Genomic DNA, 19,306 nt, shown 5'->3' on the forward strand with positions numbered 1-19,306 from the left:
CGGCAAATTAAAATCGCTGTCGTCGTTTAATTGTTACTTGCCCCGGTTATTCGCGAAAAATTCGCTTCACTCGTCTATCGGCGGAAGCCTTGCATGATCGGCAACAATTTCCCGGACCGTTTCGCGAGGAATTGCATAGTTTGCGAAAATTGATCACGAAGTGTTGCATGCGGCTGCGGCTGCGGCTGCGGGGAGGGAAAAGAAAAGGAAAAAAGCTGTATCGCGAGGAATAATTCCGTGGATTTAATAGCGACGCGACGGGCTGCGCCGATGGGAATCTTGAATTATAACGGGGTCCGTGGGATTCCTTTCAATAATGCAGCCGTCTATCGTGTCAACGGATTCGCCGCGAAGGAAAACCCATCTCGCCGCGGGAATTGAAAAACTCCCGCAATGTAACATACCCTTTATTTCACGAGGAATAACGCGAGTCCCCAGGCGGGAGCGTGTGTCGGTGATCGCGCGTGCAACGAATGCCGCCGGTACGAGCGTGTTTTTCCTCTCGCACGCGTACACCTCCCTGCGTTTTATGGTTTATTAGCCGTCGCGAGTTTGTCCGCGTCGTAACCTTTCCACAGGCAATCCGTACTGTTCTTTTTATGGCTCGCCGCGATACCGTCGACCCCGCAATATTTCGTTCGCCTTCCTCTTTCTCGCCGGGTGCTCCGAAAACCGCGACGAAACGAAGAAAGACTGATTCCACTGGAGAAACTCAGTCGGAAAGATGCGATACGTTTTTCTCGTAGGACTCTTTGTTTCCGAGATAATCGTGTTCGAAAGCGCAATCGAATGTTCTCGATGAAACTTATACCGACGGAAAGTAGGTGTATCGATGTCTAGCGTTCGGCATTATTGACTTTTCAATCAGCAATGAGTTTGGAAATACCGAGCGCAGAGGACACCGTCAAATTTCACGAGGTTCGACACGTTTCGTTAATTACTGAGCGGCGCGATTGAAATTATTATTTTTGATACGCGCATACATGAATTTTCATGCGCGCTTTTCAATTGGTCCGTGTTAACGTTGGACACAGGTGGATCAACGCGCGAGATTGCAGTTTCCAGCGGTTCGTGCAACGCAGAATATGTTTTTCTGTTTCTTTTACGAATGTAGATGCGATTTATCGTTGGACGAGGGACGACGAGGGGCGGCGGGGGGCGGCGGGGGGAGTCGACTGCCTCGATGGGCGTTTACTTTATCGAGAATAGCGCGAAAAATATTTCCGCACATCAAAGGACTGCTCGTTCGAACGGTTTCCAGAGCGTGGCCAAGCGACGCGCACTCGATAGGAAAGTTTCCTGACGGGAAATATCGAATATCGTAACGTTTCCCTCGATTCTGCGCCTCGGAACGACGATAAAGCAAAACCAAATAAGATTTAAATAAGGTAAAGAGATAGACAGGCTTTCTTACGGCTCCGAGACATTTTCAGTGAAATCGCCGATTTACAGCTTGCAGTTCTTCAAATACAATGTTACAGCGTGTCCCGTTCCAACGCACTCCGGCAACGCTTCAATTAAAATTTTCTTCGCTCGAGAAAGTTCACCGGAAAAAGTAGAAATTTCAGGAGGGAATTTTAGAATGTAACATCTAGCCAGATTGTTGACTTGTTTAAAGGGAGCACGGGATGTAGGGAACGCAGTTTGAAGAAGTTTTACGAAAGGAAGGAAAATTAAATAAACTTCAATTATACGATACGAGCTTCGTTCTCTCCGAGAGTTTGTATCGCAATTGTTATGGTACGTTTGACGGACAAATATGTATTCCCCTTTAATGCCAAAGTAACAGAAATCGGTGTATCAAATTTCTTGTTATATATTCTTGGCAATTATGAATGTTTGAAAACCAAACGAACGAAATGTATCCATCGAATCGATATCGTTCGTGTTTATATATTTCCATCGGGTGCAGGCTCGACGTTAATCGTGTTTGTGAATTTCCTCTGTATACCGATTTTAGCGGAACAACGTATGAAAATGGGAATTTGCATAGGGAATCGGCGTTTGCCTATCATACAGAAACTACCCTGTGTACGAGTTAAAACTATTTGCCCCGATAACGCACTCGGTCACGCAAATTTACCATCTAAAAGGTTCGACGCGAAATATCGGATCTGGTATCGAGCCGATAACGTACTTTCCTTCGTTCCGATCGGAAGACTGTGTGTTGGTTGACCGGCTAACGTGGTTTCAGGTTATACGGTTATACCAAAGCCAGGACCATTTGAATGGTCACCGGGGAGAGTGCACAAACGTCGATCGAGCGTGGAAAACGCACTGGCGCAGGATAAAAGCCGCGAAACATTCGAAAGTGCGATGCATTAAAAGGTAAAACCGATACGCGTGGGTTCCCTGAAAGCTGCCGGTGCTTTTACCGGAACGTCCGCTCGGCCCGTGCGTCGATCGTGTAGCCGGCCCTGTTCAATGTTGAAAATTAGGTGCCCGGCAACCTTTAAATCACTCAATGCCTCTCGAAACGTATTCGGGGAAAAAACGTTTCCATTTACTTTGACCGATTCTTTTCATCGATTTCCGTAACATTCGCTTTCCGTATCCTTCGAGCAAACGGCTGAATTGCATTCGTACGAAATTATGGTATTCTAATTAGAGTGATACAAATGTTCTATTCAGCCGAATGGAACGTGGGAATCGGTAAAGAGGAAATGCACTGAATAGGTTTCTCTGTACGAATTATAATTTTATGTTTGAACATCGATGCTTTAAGGTTTCTACTTTGATATCTGTAGAATGATTATGATTGATATGATATAATGGGGCGAGGGGGGGATGAATGGAATTCATGAATCTACGAGATAGTGCAACAGGACAGGCGATATTCAGGAAGCCGTAGATTCCATCGCGAAGCCTTTAAAGAGGAAGAATAGGCGTTATCATTATCTGTCAACGAAGATAAATGTCTCTTTCTCGCAGTGAATATTCAGTTCGCTCGCACGATTCGTCCACTTCTATGGGATTACATTGGTCAAAGACATTTAGCCCTGACGAGATTACAATCTGTTAAAATGTAGACACCAGTTTTGTAACTTTTAAGCTAAACAGAATTCCCCATGAATCTTCAGGAACAAATATTAAGAATTTCATTCCTTACACATTCCTTATAAAATAATATTATCTTTCTCTCACATTATAATAAAGACGAGTAATTACACTTACCTGCTCACGGAGTCATCCGAATTATCGATTCAGCAATCGGTGGATACTTCCGAACAATAAAACGTCCACGAGAAGCTACCATAGAAATCAACGAAACGAATCGAGAAATTCTAAAAAAAATATCGAATTCCCACCGTCGATGCAGAGCAATCGATTCCGCACAGACCCACCGTACTAACTCCTCCAGCCGAACCATCAAAATGAACTGACTCGTGCTGATATCACGTGACAATTTTATTCGACCGTGTATTCTCTTAAGTACATAATTCAAAGCTTACTGTGTTCTGACCATCTCGCACGCGTATCGCTCACCGGAAGCAACATCTGGAAAATCCCAGCTCACTAGCCATCACAAACATTCCGCAATACGACACCGGTGGATCCAGCAGCCAGAATCGATGCCAGCCGCACCAAACACAGTGTATCCGCAACAGACAACATCCTCCTCTCACATGCAACCATTAAATCGAATATCTTCCGGTCAAGATTTCCCCAGGGACCTCCGCCGTCACGGGTCGATAAATTTCGAATCGCGGCGTTCCTATTTAAAATCGTAGATCGAATCCCGAAGAAGCGAAGAACGCTATCGATCCGCGCCGGTGAAAAAACGCCCGATTTGCATGGAAACAAAGGTGGAGCGGGCTGGTTTACGATAAGAGGGAACGTCGGTGAGAATTGGGCCAGCGGAAAAAAACTGTCTTACCCAATTAAAATAATCAGTCACTAATATTCATACTTCCCTGCTAAATATTCATTCTTTCCTTCCTCCTTTGTTCCCTCCCGTTGAAATTCTTTTGTCATTTTTACTTCTGTACTAATTAGCACGTTGAACGTGGTCGCCGGTGACTAGTTAAATCGAATTACTGTAGTTCAATCGATCAAACGATGATCATTCGAAACGGTCTCTACATTACAAATAATGTCACCTAATTTTCCAACCTTCGATAGGGTAAACTTGCAGTAATAATTCAATTAAACCGGTTAATATCATATTTCTTTCAGTTTGTCTATGTTTCTCCGCGAACTGCCAATATTCAACGACCTAAATTATCAATACACCTTATTAACCCCTTGGCCTATTTCTTTCTCAACTCTGATCTACTTTGTCATTAATAATTTATTGGGAAAAGAGAAAAATTCTAAGCATACGTTCTACCTATATTTCCTTTTAAGTATAATAGTCGATTACAGAGGAATAATATTTACTTCGAATTCGAATGAACTGAGTAATACATATATTACTCAAGGCAAGGGGTTAAAAAGCATCTCAGTTCGATTCGACGAGTTATCCCAAGCGAGCAGATGCTACATAAAATCGACTAACAAACAGAAAGGAAAAGCCAGACCAGAAAAATCCTTTTCCACGGGGTTCCGCCGGTGCGGCCCGCTTCTGATCTCCGTTCGTCATCGTGTCGCGGTGGTACGAGCTCCGAAGGAACCCGAACTTTCGACTTTAAGCTCGTTCGCACCGGCCGTTCCGACAGGGGTGAACAGTCTGTTGGCGAGGATGTAACAGGTGGCATATTCCCTCCCCCGGTCCGCTCGACGACGTGCGATTTCGCGCCGCACCGTCATTATTGACGCTCGCCCCTTCCCTTTTCCGGCCGGCGTCGCCGCGACGAAGAAGGGAACGGTTCCGTGATCCCTCGCCCCGCTTCTCCCGCGGCGGCTCTCTTAAAATCCTCTCCGGAGGAATCCCGGCGTTCGCGGCCGACGGTGGCCGTGGCGCGGTGTAAATGCTCGCACCCGCGATTCCGCTCGCAATAAAGCTTCGCCGAGCCCCGCGAACGCGCGCCGGATGGAATAGAAATCGCGCGAGAAGGGAAATGCATTGGCCCCGGGGCTGCGGGACGCTGGAACGCGATACCATGTTCCATTAGACTTCGAAATGTAATATCGGGAACCGATGCTCGCGTCGGGATCATCGCGGGATTGTCCGTGAATTATCGAGCTCGTTTTTCCCGCGCGGAAAGGGAGGAGAGATTCCTCGGGAAGAGTTTCGTTATGGAGTTTTGCGATCGTGTTTGTTCGTCGTTTTAAAGAGAGCGATCTTTTGAGCGTGGCTGATCGATCGTAGGCTTGTACCACTTCGAAGGTATTTCCTTCGAATTGTGGACAATTTTTAGAGTTGGTTTCATGTGTCCGATTAATTGGCGATTTATTCCTCTTGAATATTACTCGCGGTTTGATATCAGATTTTTGTATTAATCAGAAATATTTTACGACCGCCGTGATTCATTGGCCGGAACATTCAAGGAAATAAAAGTCTGCAGTGTATTTTATGACTGCCGCAGATTTTATGCATATGTGATGAAGCAAGTATCCGGGAACTGCCGCTGCAATCAGCATAGAGAGAATACATGTATAGGGAGCGCGGAATAAAATTTTTTGAAGCGCTCTTTGTGTTTGGAAAAATTGAGCTTGAACTTCTGCCAAATACGTATGCTATATTCAATACCATTCGACCAACATGTCTGTTTAATGTTTACCCTTCCCGCTTATTGTAAGCTCGAACAGGAATATTCCCAACCTGAATTCATTCGAATATAAAACTTTCCATTCACCCACGCCATTCCACACTTCAGTTTATTTGGTCATGCCAATTCACCTTTTCAAAGAACACCACCGTCGGAGATTAATATTCAAAAAGCAGGATCATCGGCGTATTCGAAAAACTGTGAGGGTATATCAAAGGGATGCGATCTTCGATCGTTTTGTTCAAATAAATTAGCCTTTCCGGAAGAACGTTACTCATTCTTCATTACTTAATCCTCTTTATTCTACCTTTTAGAATGAAAAACGTTCGCTAAAACCTCTTTCTATCATTGATCGTTCTCTAAAAGCTTCTCGAACAAATTATTATCAATAAAGTAGTCGTCACTGTGGCGACTGTAAAAGCTTCTCTAACTTGAACGAATTATTATCGATAAAGTAATTGCAACAGTGTCGACTGTAAAAGAAATTACAGGGCAAGGGGTAAAGCACGGAATATAACTGAAAAGTAGGAGAACGGATGTGGAGGTTCGAGGGGAATCGCGAAGCGGCGTGATTCGGTTCCGGTTTCTTAGTCAATTAGTATTCCGCGGCTGGTCGCGGCTTGCGGAGGACGAGCGTCAGCGCGAGCGCTCTGCTGCGAGACACGACGGGACGCGCGGCCGTCGCGGACACCGTGGAAACATAATTCCACGGCGTCCGCTGTTTACCGGGCACGTCAGACGGTGAAATATTCATGAAACAAACTCTCGTCGGATCGCGCCGCCCTTTCCCTTGTCGCTGGCTGCAGTCACTCTCGATGGTCCCTATTGTCTACCCTGTGTTACACGCGCTCATTTTCCCCGTCTTTGTTCCACCTTTCGCCCGACACTTGACTCAGTTGCGCTCGCACACACGCGTACATTCATCCATCCACTCGGCGAGGGATGATTCTCGCGCGGCCACCAACCCCTGTCTTCGTTTTACAGGAGATTTCATGGGCCGTGCTCCACCCTTCGTGAAATTCCCTTTCATCCCTACCGCCGCGTATCAATGGACGCGACGCGATTACCACTCGCACGAATATCCCGTCGCTTTGGGGTTGGTTTGCAGTTAATAAAACACCCCCGTCGCGATCGCGGCGCAGGAATTACGTCGATTGATCCTCGCACGAGTGCCGTTAATCGTTCGATCGCTACTCGGAAGGGTCTTTTGATTTCACGAGGATTTTTGGAATCGTCGGGGTGTTTTCGAAAACTCAGTTGCATTCGTTTGATCGTTTGTTGCCGTTTGAAAGATTCTCTGTGGTATCGCAGGTCTGACCAATTAGCGGGTTATTCTACTTCACTGTTGCCTCTTATTCTAAGTTTCAGTTAGAGTAGTTTTATTGATAAAATTATAAAGTAGAATTGTAGAGTATCTAGTTGATTTTCAATGATTCCATATATTCAGATGCTGCCACTCGAAATTCGTTCAGACATTCGGACACAATCGTACCTTAAGAAAACCACACAATCGAGCGAACTATCTGTCTTTCGATAGAAAAACCCATCCACTCGTGTCTGCTATTCGTCGATCTATCTGTCTAATCGAACATCGGGAATGGAGATTGGGTAATTAAAAGGAGCATTGTCGTTTCCACATGGCTGAGTCGTTCTCCAATCACAACGCGTTGTCTTTCGGCATTTATACCAGTGTATTTACAAAATTACATATATATTTATGTATATATATATATATATATAGATTTATATATAGAATATCGCTGCGAATGAGTATCACGTGTATGTATCTATGCGTAGGTAAATGTGTGTGTTCCGTGTTCGTGTGAGGAATGTCTCCGTGTGTCCTTAAGCAATTAGATTTCGTACGCTATGTAGGAAACTTTCTAAACGTTACAGTTTAAATGTTTGTTTCTTTTCCTTCCTTCCCCATGTCCGACACTCTTCTCTCTCGTTCTTTTTTTGTTCTTTTTTTGTTATTTTGCTCGATTTTCCTTTCTTAATAAAGCTAAAATCTACGCGGTAGGATCGCACCCTTCGAGCGGGCTACGCGTGTTCGCCGGCAGCTCCTCCATTTTGGCAACGTTTCATCGTCTGGCACACCATTTCTCCCCGTCTCGACGTTATCGGTCCCAACCGACCGGAACATCCGCGGAATCTTTCGTACAAAATTGGCAGGAGTCGTTTCTTTTTCGATTTTTCTGGACGCGATTCGCTGCACGCCCCGATCCGCGGGTTACGAACGCCGCACCGTGATCACGCGTACGTCTCGCGGGCAAATCATTGCGTCGATGGAATCGATACTTGAAAAACATTCCTAACTACAGACTGTATCGCTCCTCCGTCGATTCCAACTCAGACCGACATTAAAGGAACATATTCGCGCGCGAGAATTCTATGAGAAATATTTATCAAGCGATAAATCCATTTATCCGATTCAAAAGAAATTTAATTTTAATGTTCCCCATTGTTCTTTTTAATAAAAAGGTAAGAATAGCTTACCAAGATATAAAAATTGAATTCACTTTCCTCATTGAAATCCCTATATATATATATATGTATTCATTATTGTGATCCTGTGAAATAGGATTTCAGACGCTTTTAAAAAGCATCTTTCCGTATCTTCTATCAAATAAATATAGTTTACAAAGGGACCATCCTCCGGCAAGGACTCCCAGGCTCGAAGCCTCTGTTGGTCTGAGTCAGACGATCCCATTCTACTCCAGTAAACCACACGCTAGTCGCTCTCCATTCGAGTATATCCAGCCATTCACGGAGCTGAAAGAGTGAATACAGTGCCCGGCCGGTTAAACTGAATTTTCCATTCCTCTTCCAGTTCCATTCGCCAGCGCGGGACACGTTTATTTTTCGACTTTTCGTCGCCCGGTCCTTTTCCCTTGGAGAGAGAAAGAAAGAGAGAGAGAGAGGATGGAATATTCGGAATAACTCGGACGCAGAAATCCCTTTCGATCCTTCTGTTCGGTGGACAGGAGAGCCGAGGATTCGCAAGAAATCAAGGAATCCTGAGGGGACACCGTGCAGCGGGGATTCCCGGCTAACCGTTGCGATTCGCTCGATCAGCAGGGAGAGCCGCGTAATTAGCGCGTGCACTCGCTCGACGATTAGGCGGTTTATCCGGCCCGGTAATTAACGTCGGCATCGTTAGCGCGTTAGTCTCGTTTGCCCTCCTCCCCTTTGCGCCGCCGAATAGAGGGGTTGAAAGGGCCGTGTGTGCGACCGTGCGCCCCCGGCTGGATCGAGCTGCGAGCTCGGTTCGCTGGTACAGATTAAAAATAATAACCGGTGACCCTTCCCCCGGCGTCAAGTGACGCGTTCTCCTTAGGACTGGCGAAGTGACGCGAGTTAATTAACACCTTCACTGTCCTGACCCTGTAGCGTCGTCTCCGTTCTACGCGGCGTGAAAAGGGACGAGAATCCACCGACAACGTTCTTCTCAAAAACGAATCGTTAAAGTATTATTCCGTCCTCTTTGAGGGTAGACGTAAATTTCATTCATTTTTTCCGAACTTCACGCGAAACGTTATTTCCCTGGTATCCTTATTTAAAATCTCGGTTCCATTAATCATCGCCGGTAGTCAGGGGAATTCCGTGAATGAAGATTTGTATAGAAGTTAAGGCTACCGCCGTTCAACAACAGCTTGAATAGCCATTGAAAATGTGGAAACTTCGAAGGGGAAGATCAGATAACAGTGGAGGAGGTTAACTTCGCGTTTCTTCGCCTGCTCGTTCGCTCGAGGAAGCTTTCCTGCAGACCGTTTGCTGGCAGCTATAAATCCTGCGCGGGGTTTGAACAGAGCCCGGCAGTTCCGTAGGAATGCGTACCGCGGCCGGGGGCAGGGCGAAACGAAAAAAAGGAATCGCGGTCGATATTCGGTAATTTCACGGTGCCACGCGAGCACGCGTGCCCGCGCGAGAAGAATTCATGGGCCGGGTTTCGTGTCTCCAGCTTGTTTCGCGCTGTGTGTGTTTCCCTCGCCCGCTTCCGTGCCCCGCGGACTTTGCTGCCTCGCCGCAACTTTGTTGCCTGCGACGAAAACTTCCGAGCTGAATTTTTGATTAGCCCGCAGCTAGGTTTCCCGGCTCGCGATCTTCGCAATTTCGTCGCGAAATCATCGGCCGGCGTCGTGGAAATTCACCGTCGGTCGATACAACGTCGGTTTTCCGCTCCAATTTCCTTTCGCTTGTACCTCGTAGAATTTACTATTCCTCCAATTGCTTCAACGGAACATCCTGCTATCTGTTTCTTCGAGAAATTTATTCGATCCGTCGACTTTCAATTATTTCAACGATCCATCTTCCTTTGTTCAAGCTCCAATGCAATCAGTTCTCTCCGAATAGCCAAACTCCTCGCAACAAAGACATCATCCGGTAACGTGTGAACGTCCAATCGAATTCTCCTTGAGAGCTACACGTTGATTAGCAATCCCCGGAGAGATGGAATACGATTTGATTCGCGGCCCTCATCTTTCAGCTGTAAACGAAAGGAAACTTTGGTGTGCCGCCCATTAATACGTCCAGCGCGAAGAAACGCAGAGACAGAAACTCTTCCGGGCCACTTGACGTCGAAATTGCGCTAATTCCGATGATTTACCGCAGCCGGGGGAAACCGGCCTGTCAGAAAAGACAGATACAAATACACAAGTCCGTTCTAATTCGCGGGGAGCACGCGAGGACGCGTGCGTGGCCGACGCGGCATTCATGAACTCTCTCCCCCGGCTCGCTCCTCCCCTATCCATCCCGGCGAGCAGCCGCTTCGTCCACGTTTCTGTTTGTTTCCTCCCTCGGTTGTATTCTTCCTTAATTTATCTTCCAGTAACAACCGCTCCATGACTTCCCTTCGCCGCGCGGAACTTCCCTCGAAGAAAAATCTCGTGCTCGCCCTTCCAGCTGGCCAAATAGAGCCAGGCGGCGTAACCGCGGCGGCGGCGGCGGCGGCGGCGGCGAACGGAAACGGTCTTTCTTGCGTGCTCGGGGGAAACGAAAGCGGATCAAGTGGGCACGTTCCACGGCTCTCTCCTTAACCTGGACTATCGGTCTGATCAAACTCGTTCCCCGCGGCTCTTTCGTAGTGTGTGTACTCTGGTGGCGAATGAAGGGTCCTCGTGATCCCTCGGTGCTTTTGTGTGTCCGATAGATGTGTACCGTTAGCGAAGGATCCCTCGATCGTCCGAGTTTGATCCTCATATTAGACGGACACTCGTACGATTGGACCTGTTCCTTTGCTCGAACGAGGCGTATTGGGTTGTAACGTAAATAGCTTTCGATTTATCCGGCATTCCTTCTCTGTGCTATTAGATTCGAGAATCTAGAGCAAGATAGTAATTAACGTAACGCTTTCATGTTCTCCGCTGGGTTATTCTATCCGCAGAAGTCAACAGTTTCGCGATGCAAACTAATAGTACTGGATTTCTAACAATCGGACTGCCTTATTATTCGTTGGAATAAGTCGTAGGGAATTTTTCCGAATGAATGTAAACTTATCAAGGATTCTTTTCTTAATACATCCTCGACAAAAGGATCACGAACGCGTGATCCTGATGCTAGGTGCTTTGCGTCGTGGCTCTCTCTGTATGATCAAGCCCAGCCTTTGATCATATGAGACGCGTACTGCTAATGGTGGACTGGAGATCCTCTTGATAAGTGGATTTACCTGCATCACTTGGGTAGATGTGTATCCTCGGCAAAGGATGGTTGATTGAATCTTCGTGTTTGGTGTTCCTGTAGTTAGACATTCTGATGATCGAACCTATTCCCTGGCCAGATGAGCTGTATAGTAATGGAGATCGGGGATCCTTTGGATAAGATCCTCCAGGGGTCATCCAGATATATGCGCATCTTCGACAGAAGGAAGCACATTATCAATGCGCGATCATTGTGGCGGGCGCATTGTAACTCGCCACGTTGCGCGATCGAGCTTCTCCTTTGGCCGGATCAGACGTATCCCCGTGAAAGATCGAAGCTCCTCCCGATACACAATCCTCTATACGTCACTCGGACAGATTGTGCCGTTGCATCGGACGTTTTGTAATTCGAACTGTCATACGATCAAGCCTGTTCTTTGGCAACACGAGACGCGTATTAATGGCGGCCTAAGGATACGCCTGTTAAGTGGATCCGCCGTGCGTCAGATAGACGAGCATCCTTACCGAAGGTAAGCCGATCACGGAAGTATGATAGATAAATTGTAGAGCGGTCTGACCCAATTCATTCCTTCGCTTGTTCCGGTATAAGCTGATGACGAGCTCCGAGGATAATCCTGATTTCTGGCTGCCACGTGTAGCGTCCCAATAAATCTATATTTACCACCACCATCATCAACCTGGGCATCTCTGAACCTGGTCCATCATCCGTTCAAACCACGATTCTAAGCCCCATTACTCCGCTGTTTGCGGACGGGCCGGGGATCCCTTTGATCTCCGGCGTCTCACTGTACCCTTGGACTGAGGTGCTTGGTCCATTTTCATCCAGTTTTCAATATCTCCGTGCAACTTCGTCGCCTTTCACCGCCGAGTTAAGGTGATACTCTGTTCGATCGTAGGAATCATTTCCCACGAGCCGTCGGCCTCTTAGAGTACACTTAATCAATGGTCGCTATCCTTAGACATCTTATATACAATAATTAAAAAGTACACATTGAGCTGGTGTAAAAGTAACGTCGACTCCTCGTTGAGCTAAGATCAAACTATCTTCGTTTTAGAAAGATGACGTCGCGAGGCTTTCAGCGGGATGCGTCGGATACATGAGAACGCGTCGTACAGAATTGAATAACGCAAATACAAAGCATAAAGGATCGTGCATCCGTCGCGTATTCGCGAAACGAAAGCTTCGAGTCAACTTGAAACGACCCGCGAGCGCACACGTCGATTCGGTTCGGCGCGTCTCGTCGTCCTAAATGATTCCGCGTGTCCCTGTCATCTGATCGAGCCGGTTCCCCCGTCACGGGTCGATGGTGAGCCAGCGATCCGAATGCCCCGTCTACGTTGACAGCGACGAGACGTGCGGCGCGCGGCACAGAATCCGCGATTTTCTGATCGACACATTCCGCGGCCGCGAAGACGCTTCCACGGCATCCGGATAATCCCCGGCAGGATCGTCTCGCGGCCAGATGCCTACGGGCTGGTGCAGACACGCGCCGGATACGGTGCACCGGCGAATAGCTTTTGCTCGCGGCGGTGCCGTCGGCATCCGTGCTGTCGGTGATGCCGTTGCTGCTGTTGCTTCGCTCGTTGTCGGCCAGCGGGGAACAATGGGTCGCGATGGCTAGGTCGCCAGGTTCTGCAACACACAATGACACGCAATGATGAACGATGCCTGGGCTAGGGGAACTGCGGAGAGAGAGAGAGAGAGAGAGAGAGAAAGAGAGGCGGAGGACAGGAGGGAGAAAGCAGTGTCCTCGTGTTCCCGGTCTCGTTAAAACGGTTAAAACGCCTAGTGCGTGAACACGCGAATTCACTGGATCGCGTCTGTGTCTGTCCGTTGCATTTTTTTTTTATTTTGCTCTTCGTCGTACTCTCTCTCTCTCTCTCTCTCTCCCTCTCTCTCTGTGCTACCGTTGAGCGAGCGCAAGCTTTTTTTTATTATTTGTCCCGCCGAGTCAGCGTCCACGCGCATTGTACGGGAATTAAAGGGGCGTCCGACGAGATGAACAAAGAGAAATCGGCCTCTAATTCCGCGCGACAATGTTCCGTTAACGAGAGACGAAGAATTTCTATTGACGAAACATCATACGCCCACCACCGTTTTCCATCGCCCACCGGCTAGTGCTAACCCGGAGCCCATCGAACTCACTAATTTTCCGTGTGCCGTTGAGTGGGGATTCATTGACGGGCGTCGCTCGAGAAATGTGGCCAGTGAGATTGACGGAATGAGGACGACTCTGGCCGGGTAACGAGGGGAAAAATAGGGGGCTTCCGGGGATTAAACGCGCGAGCGGAGGCTTGATTGCGCGAATTCTTTGTCGGCGGAGGGAAATTATAGTGTGGACCATTACTGACCGCTCAAGGTCCCTTCCCCCGCTGTTCGTTGCTTCAAACGCGTAGCGGCTTGTGGGCGGGACTAGGGGATGCGGTGGGGGTAAGCGTACGACGGCCTTGAGCAACCGTGCAACGGGAAAAATCATAGTTTCTCGATGAAACGTTCATCGACATCTTGTTATACGATTATTCTTGTATTATCGGTCCTTATGTTTTGAAGTAAATGTAGACAGAGATGACCATGGAATTTTTCTTTATTTTTAATGAAATACATTATACGACAAAGCGTTTGCAGCAGAGATATGAAAAAATTGTAAGTCAAGTTGCTGATTCCCGTTACATCGTGCAGGGGACGCGATAACGCGAAATTGTTACATTTTGTTTTGCAGTTTACACGAAACGATTAATCACAGAGTACACTGTAAACACGGTGTAACGCAAATATTAGCCGCCAAACAATATCGAATCGATCAAAGACTAAACAGAATCGACCGGAATGCACAGCGGTTACAATTGTCGTTACCCGTGTTCCCATTAAAGCGCGCGTGTATGCAGTCTGGTACTTAATGAATACTTTCCTACCTAGTCAACGGAGGAATAATTAAACAAAGGAGACATGTAACACGCCGGAAACGCGAGTAATAATTGGCTGTTTGTTTTTCGCGAACCTAATTACGTACGGGTTCGAGTGACTAATCAGTCCCCGAGCATCGGACATTCATCATTCGTTTATTCGTGTTCAGCGTGATAAGCCGATTATCACGCGACAAACGTTCTCGCCAGATTTTAAGAGAATAATCGCTTCCTTTCACGGATTATCCGAACTAATTAAATTATTCGAGCGACAAAAGTATCCCCGAACGATCCTCCGAAAGACATATTCATCGGGAACAATCCTCATAGTATCCAACCGGGTTCGTTATATTCTTTCGACAGTTCGCGATCGACAACCGATGGGCCCGGATAGAGCCCCGAAACAAAAGGAATTCGAATTCGTTCCCGCTGAAGGCCATAGAGAATTCACCGTGCAGCCCGCTGACCGATCATCGAGCGGATCGAACGGACATAAAAATTCGCCCGCGGGACGGGGAAAACGTGAATGGGAAGAAGGGATACGTCTGCTCGCCGACTAATTTTACAGCGGCGCGGCGCCACGGTGCAAATGAAAAACGGACATCCTATAAATCGTGCATGGTCGCGTGCGTCCGGATACGAAGATCTCCGTAGCCGATCGCAATTTGCGCGATCTCCGATATTGCTGCCGGCTCGTTTCGCGTCGTGAGATATTAACGCCGCTGGAACCGACCTCCTCCTCCTCCTCCTGGCTTCGCCCTGCTGTTCCCCGCGCACCGCCGGCCAATCTCGATGCCCCTCGGCAAACCGGTTCGACGTCTACCCCTTCGGGTTATATCGAGTCCGTCTCCGGTGTTCCCGAATTAACCGTAGCACACCGATCTGCGGTGGGTCAAAGTTCTACCGTGGACTGTACGCAATCAGCTGCTAATTGGGAAATGATTGGAGCCACCTACGCCGATAGTATCGTGCCTCTAACTATCCCACGGACCGCCGAATAACCCGCGCCCACTATAAATGCCCCCATAAATGCCGAAACGTATGCACACGCACAACCGTAGCCGCAACGCGGACCGACCATGCCGGACCGAGCCGGTCGGCCGCGTTTCTCGCCGAATTCGGAACGCGAGCGAGCCCAATGTTTAATAACTCGATGAAACTGATTTTATTCCGATTCCCCCTTTGTTTGTGCAGGCTCTCGCCGCGGTGTAATATTTACCCGTCGCGAGAGCGCGCCGATTCAACCGGATTTTGAGGGATCACGCTCTGGCGAGACGATAAAAGATATCGTTGGAATTATGTCAATACGAGCGTGAACAGTTCAATCGGTAAACATCGGGGTGAACGTCGCTGGACGGAAAATGGGATTCCGGAGATAATTTTGTTTCATTTTTCATTTGTACTTGTTTGCGGAAGCGGTTTCCTGTATTACGCACGGGAAAGTAGAAGTAGCGAGTCACAGTCAGACGCGACGGACTTACGCTTTGCGTCTTGCCTCTTTGACATTGTTAAAGCCGATTATTCCGGGAAAGAAGCTTCGAACGAGACGCTGCCATTTAAAATCCTTAATTTCACTCTTCCTGCAGAAATATTCCTCTCCGACGATCAATTCCAGTACGTTCCGCAGAGTAGACCGTGTAATTGAGGGTTCACGCCAGTTTTATTGAAACAATCCGCAGCGCGAATGCAACTTTAATGCTCCTTTGAAACAAGCTCGCTATCGTTTAAATTCCGAACACCAATAGCGAACGCTCAAAGCTGATCTCCGAGGCTAATACCTCTCACGACCCCTTTTATTGGTTTCAGTATACCGCACGCGCGCAAATCATTCCGTGCCCGCAGCGCGTAGATTTTAATCTTCCGCGGCGAATCAGAAGGGGAATAGAAACCGGGTCTAGCCGAATTAAACGTTCGTTTCCGAATCGGAGTTTCATCCTGCGAAATAACGGTACATTCGAAGCGTCTCAATGAAAATTGCTTTGACGAAATCGAACGAATCCGAGACAAATTTCTTTGCAGCGCCGCGAAATCGGTAGCCTTCGGGATTCCTCGGTCCTGTTGCAGTTTGTATCCACCTCCCGTTTACGTCTTTGCGAGGGTCTGACAGTCTCTTTTGCGCCACCCACGGCGGCCGTAATTTCATGAAAGATCACAGGTTGGGAATTAAAGAAATTCCTTTGACCATGGACGGCCAAGAGGACGCCGCGTCGCTCGGAATACCTAATCGGCATAAATATTTACCGCCGCGAGACGTCCTGTCTCCAGTCATTTTTCCTCTGACCAGATAAATGTTTTATGAAGCCGCTAATCAAACGAACGGACTCTCGCACCCCTTTCCCGGGATCGCTTAAAGATCTCCCGTGATGTTTGTAAAGATTTCAAGCGCGAAACGCATACTCGGCTCATGAATCCGTGACGAGCCTGTCCGCGCACCCTGGTGAAACAGATTCAGCCAGCTCTAGCAAGAAACATGAAGAGTAGTGCGCATCGCGACGCGGACGAGATGCTCACTTTAGGAACGCCAGTTTCGATTTTCTGCTGAGAATGTGATGGAGTTCCTTGATTCTGTTGTTGGTGTCCATCGCCGAGGTAATAATAATATAAAAAGTTGCGTTGACTAGAGAAGAGAAAAGACCTGTACACCGCGAGCTATATCGTTTCTATTTATTTGTATTTTATTGAATTATCTACTCCTGTGTTTTTTAAAAATAAAACATATTTAAAATACCATTAATACTATAATATTTTCATGATAATTCGGGGAATAATATAACAATGGAAGGTAAACTATATAGTGACGATAAATAATAATACGAAATATTTCCTCAGTTAAATGACTTTTCAAGTGAATTTGAAGAGTGAGAACAATCTAACGAAGTCATTCGTAGTATTATGAGAAGTACATTTCAGTGTCAATGTTACAAAAGTGTTTCCTCGAAATATGTTGCGTGTAAAAGGGAATGATATATTCTCCGCAAAAGTAGAAAGAATGTGATGGAGTTCGTTGATTCTGTTGTTAGAGGTGTCCATCGCCGAGGTAATAATATAAACATTTTAATGATAATTCAGGTAATAATATAACAATGGAAGGTAAACTATATAGTGACGATAAATAATAATACGAAATATTTCCTCAGTTAAATGACTTTTTAAGTGAATTTGAAAAGAGAGAACACTCTAACGAAGTCATTCGTAGTATTATGAGAAGTACATTTCAGTGTCAATGTTACAAAAGTGTTTCCTCGAAATATGTTGCGTGTAAAAGGGAATGATATATTCCCCGCGAAAGTAGAAATTTCCATTTGGATACATCGCGCACGACTCGCTGAAAAAGAAAACACTCGAAGATCACCCCTTTTTCACCCTGATGGATGAGAGTGCACCCTCGAGGGGAGAGCGATAGCGGCTGATCATCGTCTGCCGGTTCTCCGGATGGAAAGGAGAGCGCCGTAAAACTAATTGCGGCCGACTTGCACCAAGCTTCCGACCCCTCGTACCATCCTCCTTCATTCCGGCGCCCATTCCGCGCCGCCCTCTCTCCGAAATCCCCACCCCCGCGATCCTTGTGTCGTCGTTCTGTGAACCGACCACCCTTAATAGCGTGCGGTTATTACAGAGGAACGACAGGCGGCGCGATTATACGCACCCCATTCCCGTCCTTCGCTATCAACCCCTTCGTTCCTAATTTTCACCTATTTGCCCTGCGGCGAAACTTCGTTTGAAGAATTCCTCCGGGCTGATCGTGGATCAGGGCGCTTTTTTTTCCTTCAGCCCTGATCAAACTAATTGCACGGTTTATCGAGCAGGATTTTAATGAAAACTCTGAGACGCTCCGTCCGTCTCAGCGATTCGATATTCGGATAAATACGGGGGTGAATACTGTTTGCATTAACGTTTTTATTTCACGATTTTTCTCTAGAAATCTAGCCAGGTATTGGCGGTAGTAGCTACTGAGAATAGTATAACTTAGTTATCTTCTTATTGAATATTCTTTAGACTACATATTTCATATAAATGAATGCTTTTAGTGTCAGTAGCTACTGGAAATAGTACAATTTAATCATTTTCTTATTGAATATTCCTTAGAATACATATTTCATAGGAATAAATGCTTTTAGTTCGAATTGTTACAATTTTAGAACTATGTCAAAGATTTCTTCGAGCTGCATAATCATCGATTCTAGCGAATCGATGGAACCAGCGGTGAGAGACCACAGGACCTCTTGAAAAAATGATGCGTCCACTCCGTGGAGTCAGACGCAACATCCCCGAGTTTCGAGGATTCCATTAAAATACATCGGCCACTCTAAGATATTGCGGTGCTAAATTTGACACAGGTTTCTGCCCTGGTGCGGCCATGAATCACCGTGCCGCAATCATTTTAGCCGCGGACCCAGCTTCTTTTGTCTCCGGCGTGGCTCGCCTCGCGTGTTTTCTTCGTACTTCGTACCCTCGGAGGAATAAAAATGGTATTCGGTAAATCTTGCAGGATGATTCGTGTATTTCCCCAGGACGGGATGGATTATACCGGAATCGCAGTTCAAAAAGTCTTGGGGGCTTAACGAAATGTGCCCGCGTGATACCGCAATTCGCTGCCCCTGATGCCGGTCGATTCATCATCTTTTTGCTAATCTCCTCGCGACGTACTCTTTGCGCGATTCGTTTCCCCGTCCCTTCCCATCGCTTTCCGAGAGTAATCGAAATTTATTCGCCACAGGTACGCGTAATTCTACTCGAGCGATAACTCACCGAAAACAACTCTAAACAGCGAGCAATTCCACATCCGCGTTAAAAACGAATATCGCGTTCGAGACACGGAAATTCTCTTGTTCGTTTAATAAAAGATCATCCTCCGTATCGTAATCTTTTAATTATTACGCTTTATCTGCATAACGAGCCGGCCTTTGAGAGCCGCCGGTCGCATGAAAAATTGCAATGAACCTGCATCCCCCTTCAATGTTGCAAAAGTAGCCCTTTCGCTTCGCGTTTTCCGTCGGTTCATCAAAAAATCCTCGCGCAGCGAAATCCTCTTTGCCGTCTCTTTGAAAACACTTCTTGCTCGTGACATTTCATTGTGAAATTCATCCTCAA

At 46.9% G+C, this 19,306-nt stretch overlaps 1 protein-coding gene across 1 annotated transcript in view; it reads right to left on the bottom strand.

The window, feature by feature from the left end:
* Positions 1–3,412: 3,412 nt before the first annotated feature.
* Positions 3,413–19,306, bottom strand: part of LOC143176905 (uncharacterized) — a 65,072-nt gene continuing 49,178 nt past the window's right edge. Inside the window, exon 3 of the mRNA XM_076374392.1 lies at positions 3,413–12,944. Coding sequence (XP_076230507.1) covers positions 12,930–12,944 — 15 coding nt within the window. The 3' untranslated portion in view covers positions 3,413–12,929. The remainder of the gene's footprint in view (positions 12,945–19,306) is intronic.

This window comes from Nomia melanderi, chromosome 1, assembly GCF_051020985.1.
Source record: "Nomia melanderi isolate GNS246 chromosome 1, iyNomMela1, whole genome shotgun sequence".
NCBI lineage: Eukaryota > Metazoa > Arthropoda > Insecta > Hymenoptera > Halictidae > Nomia > Nomia melanderi.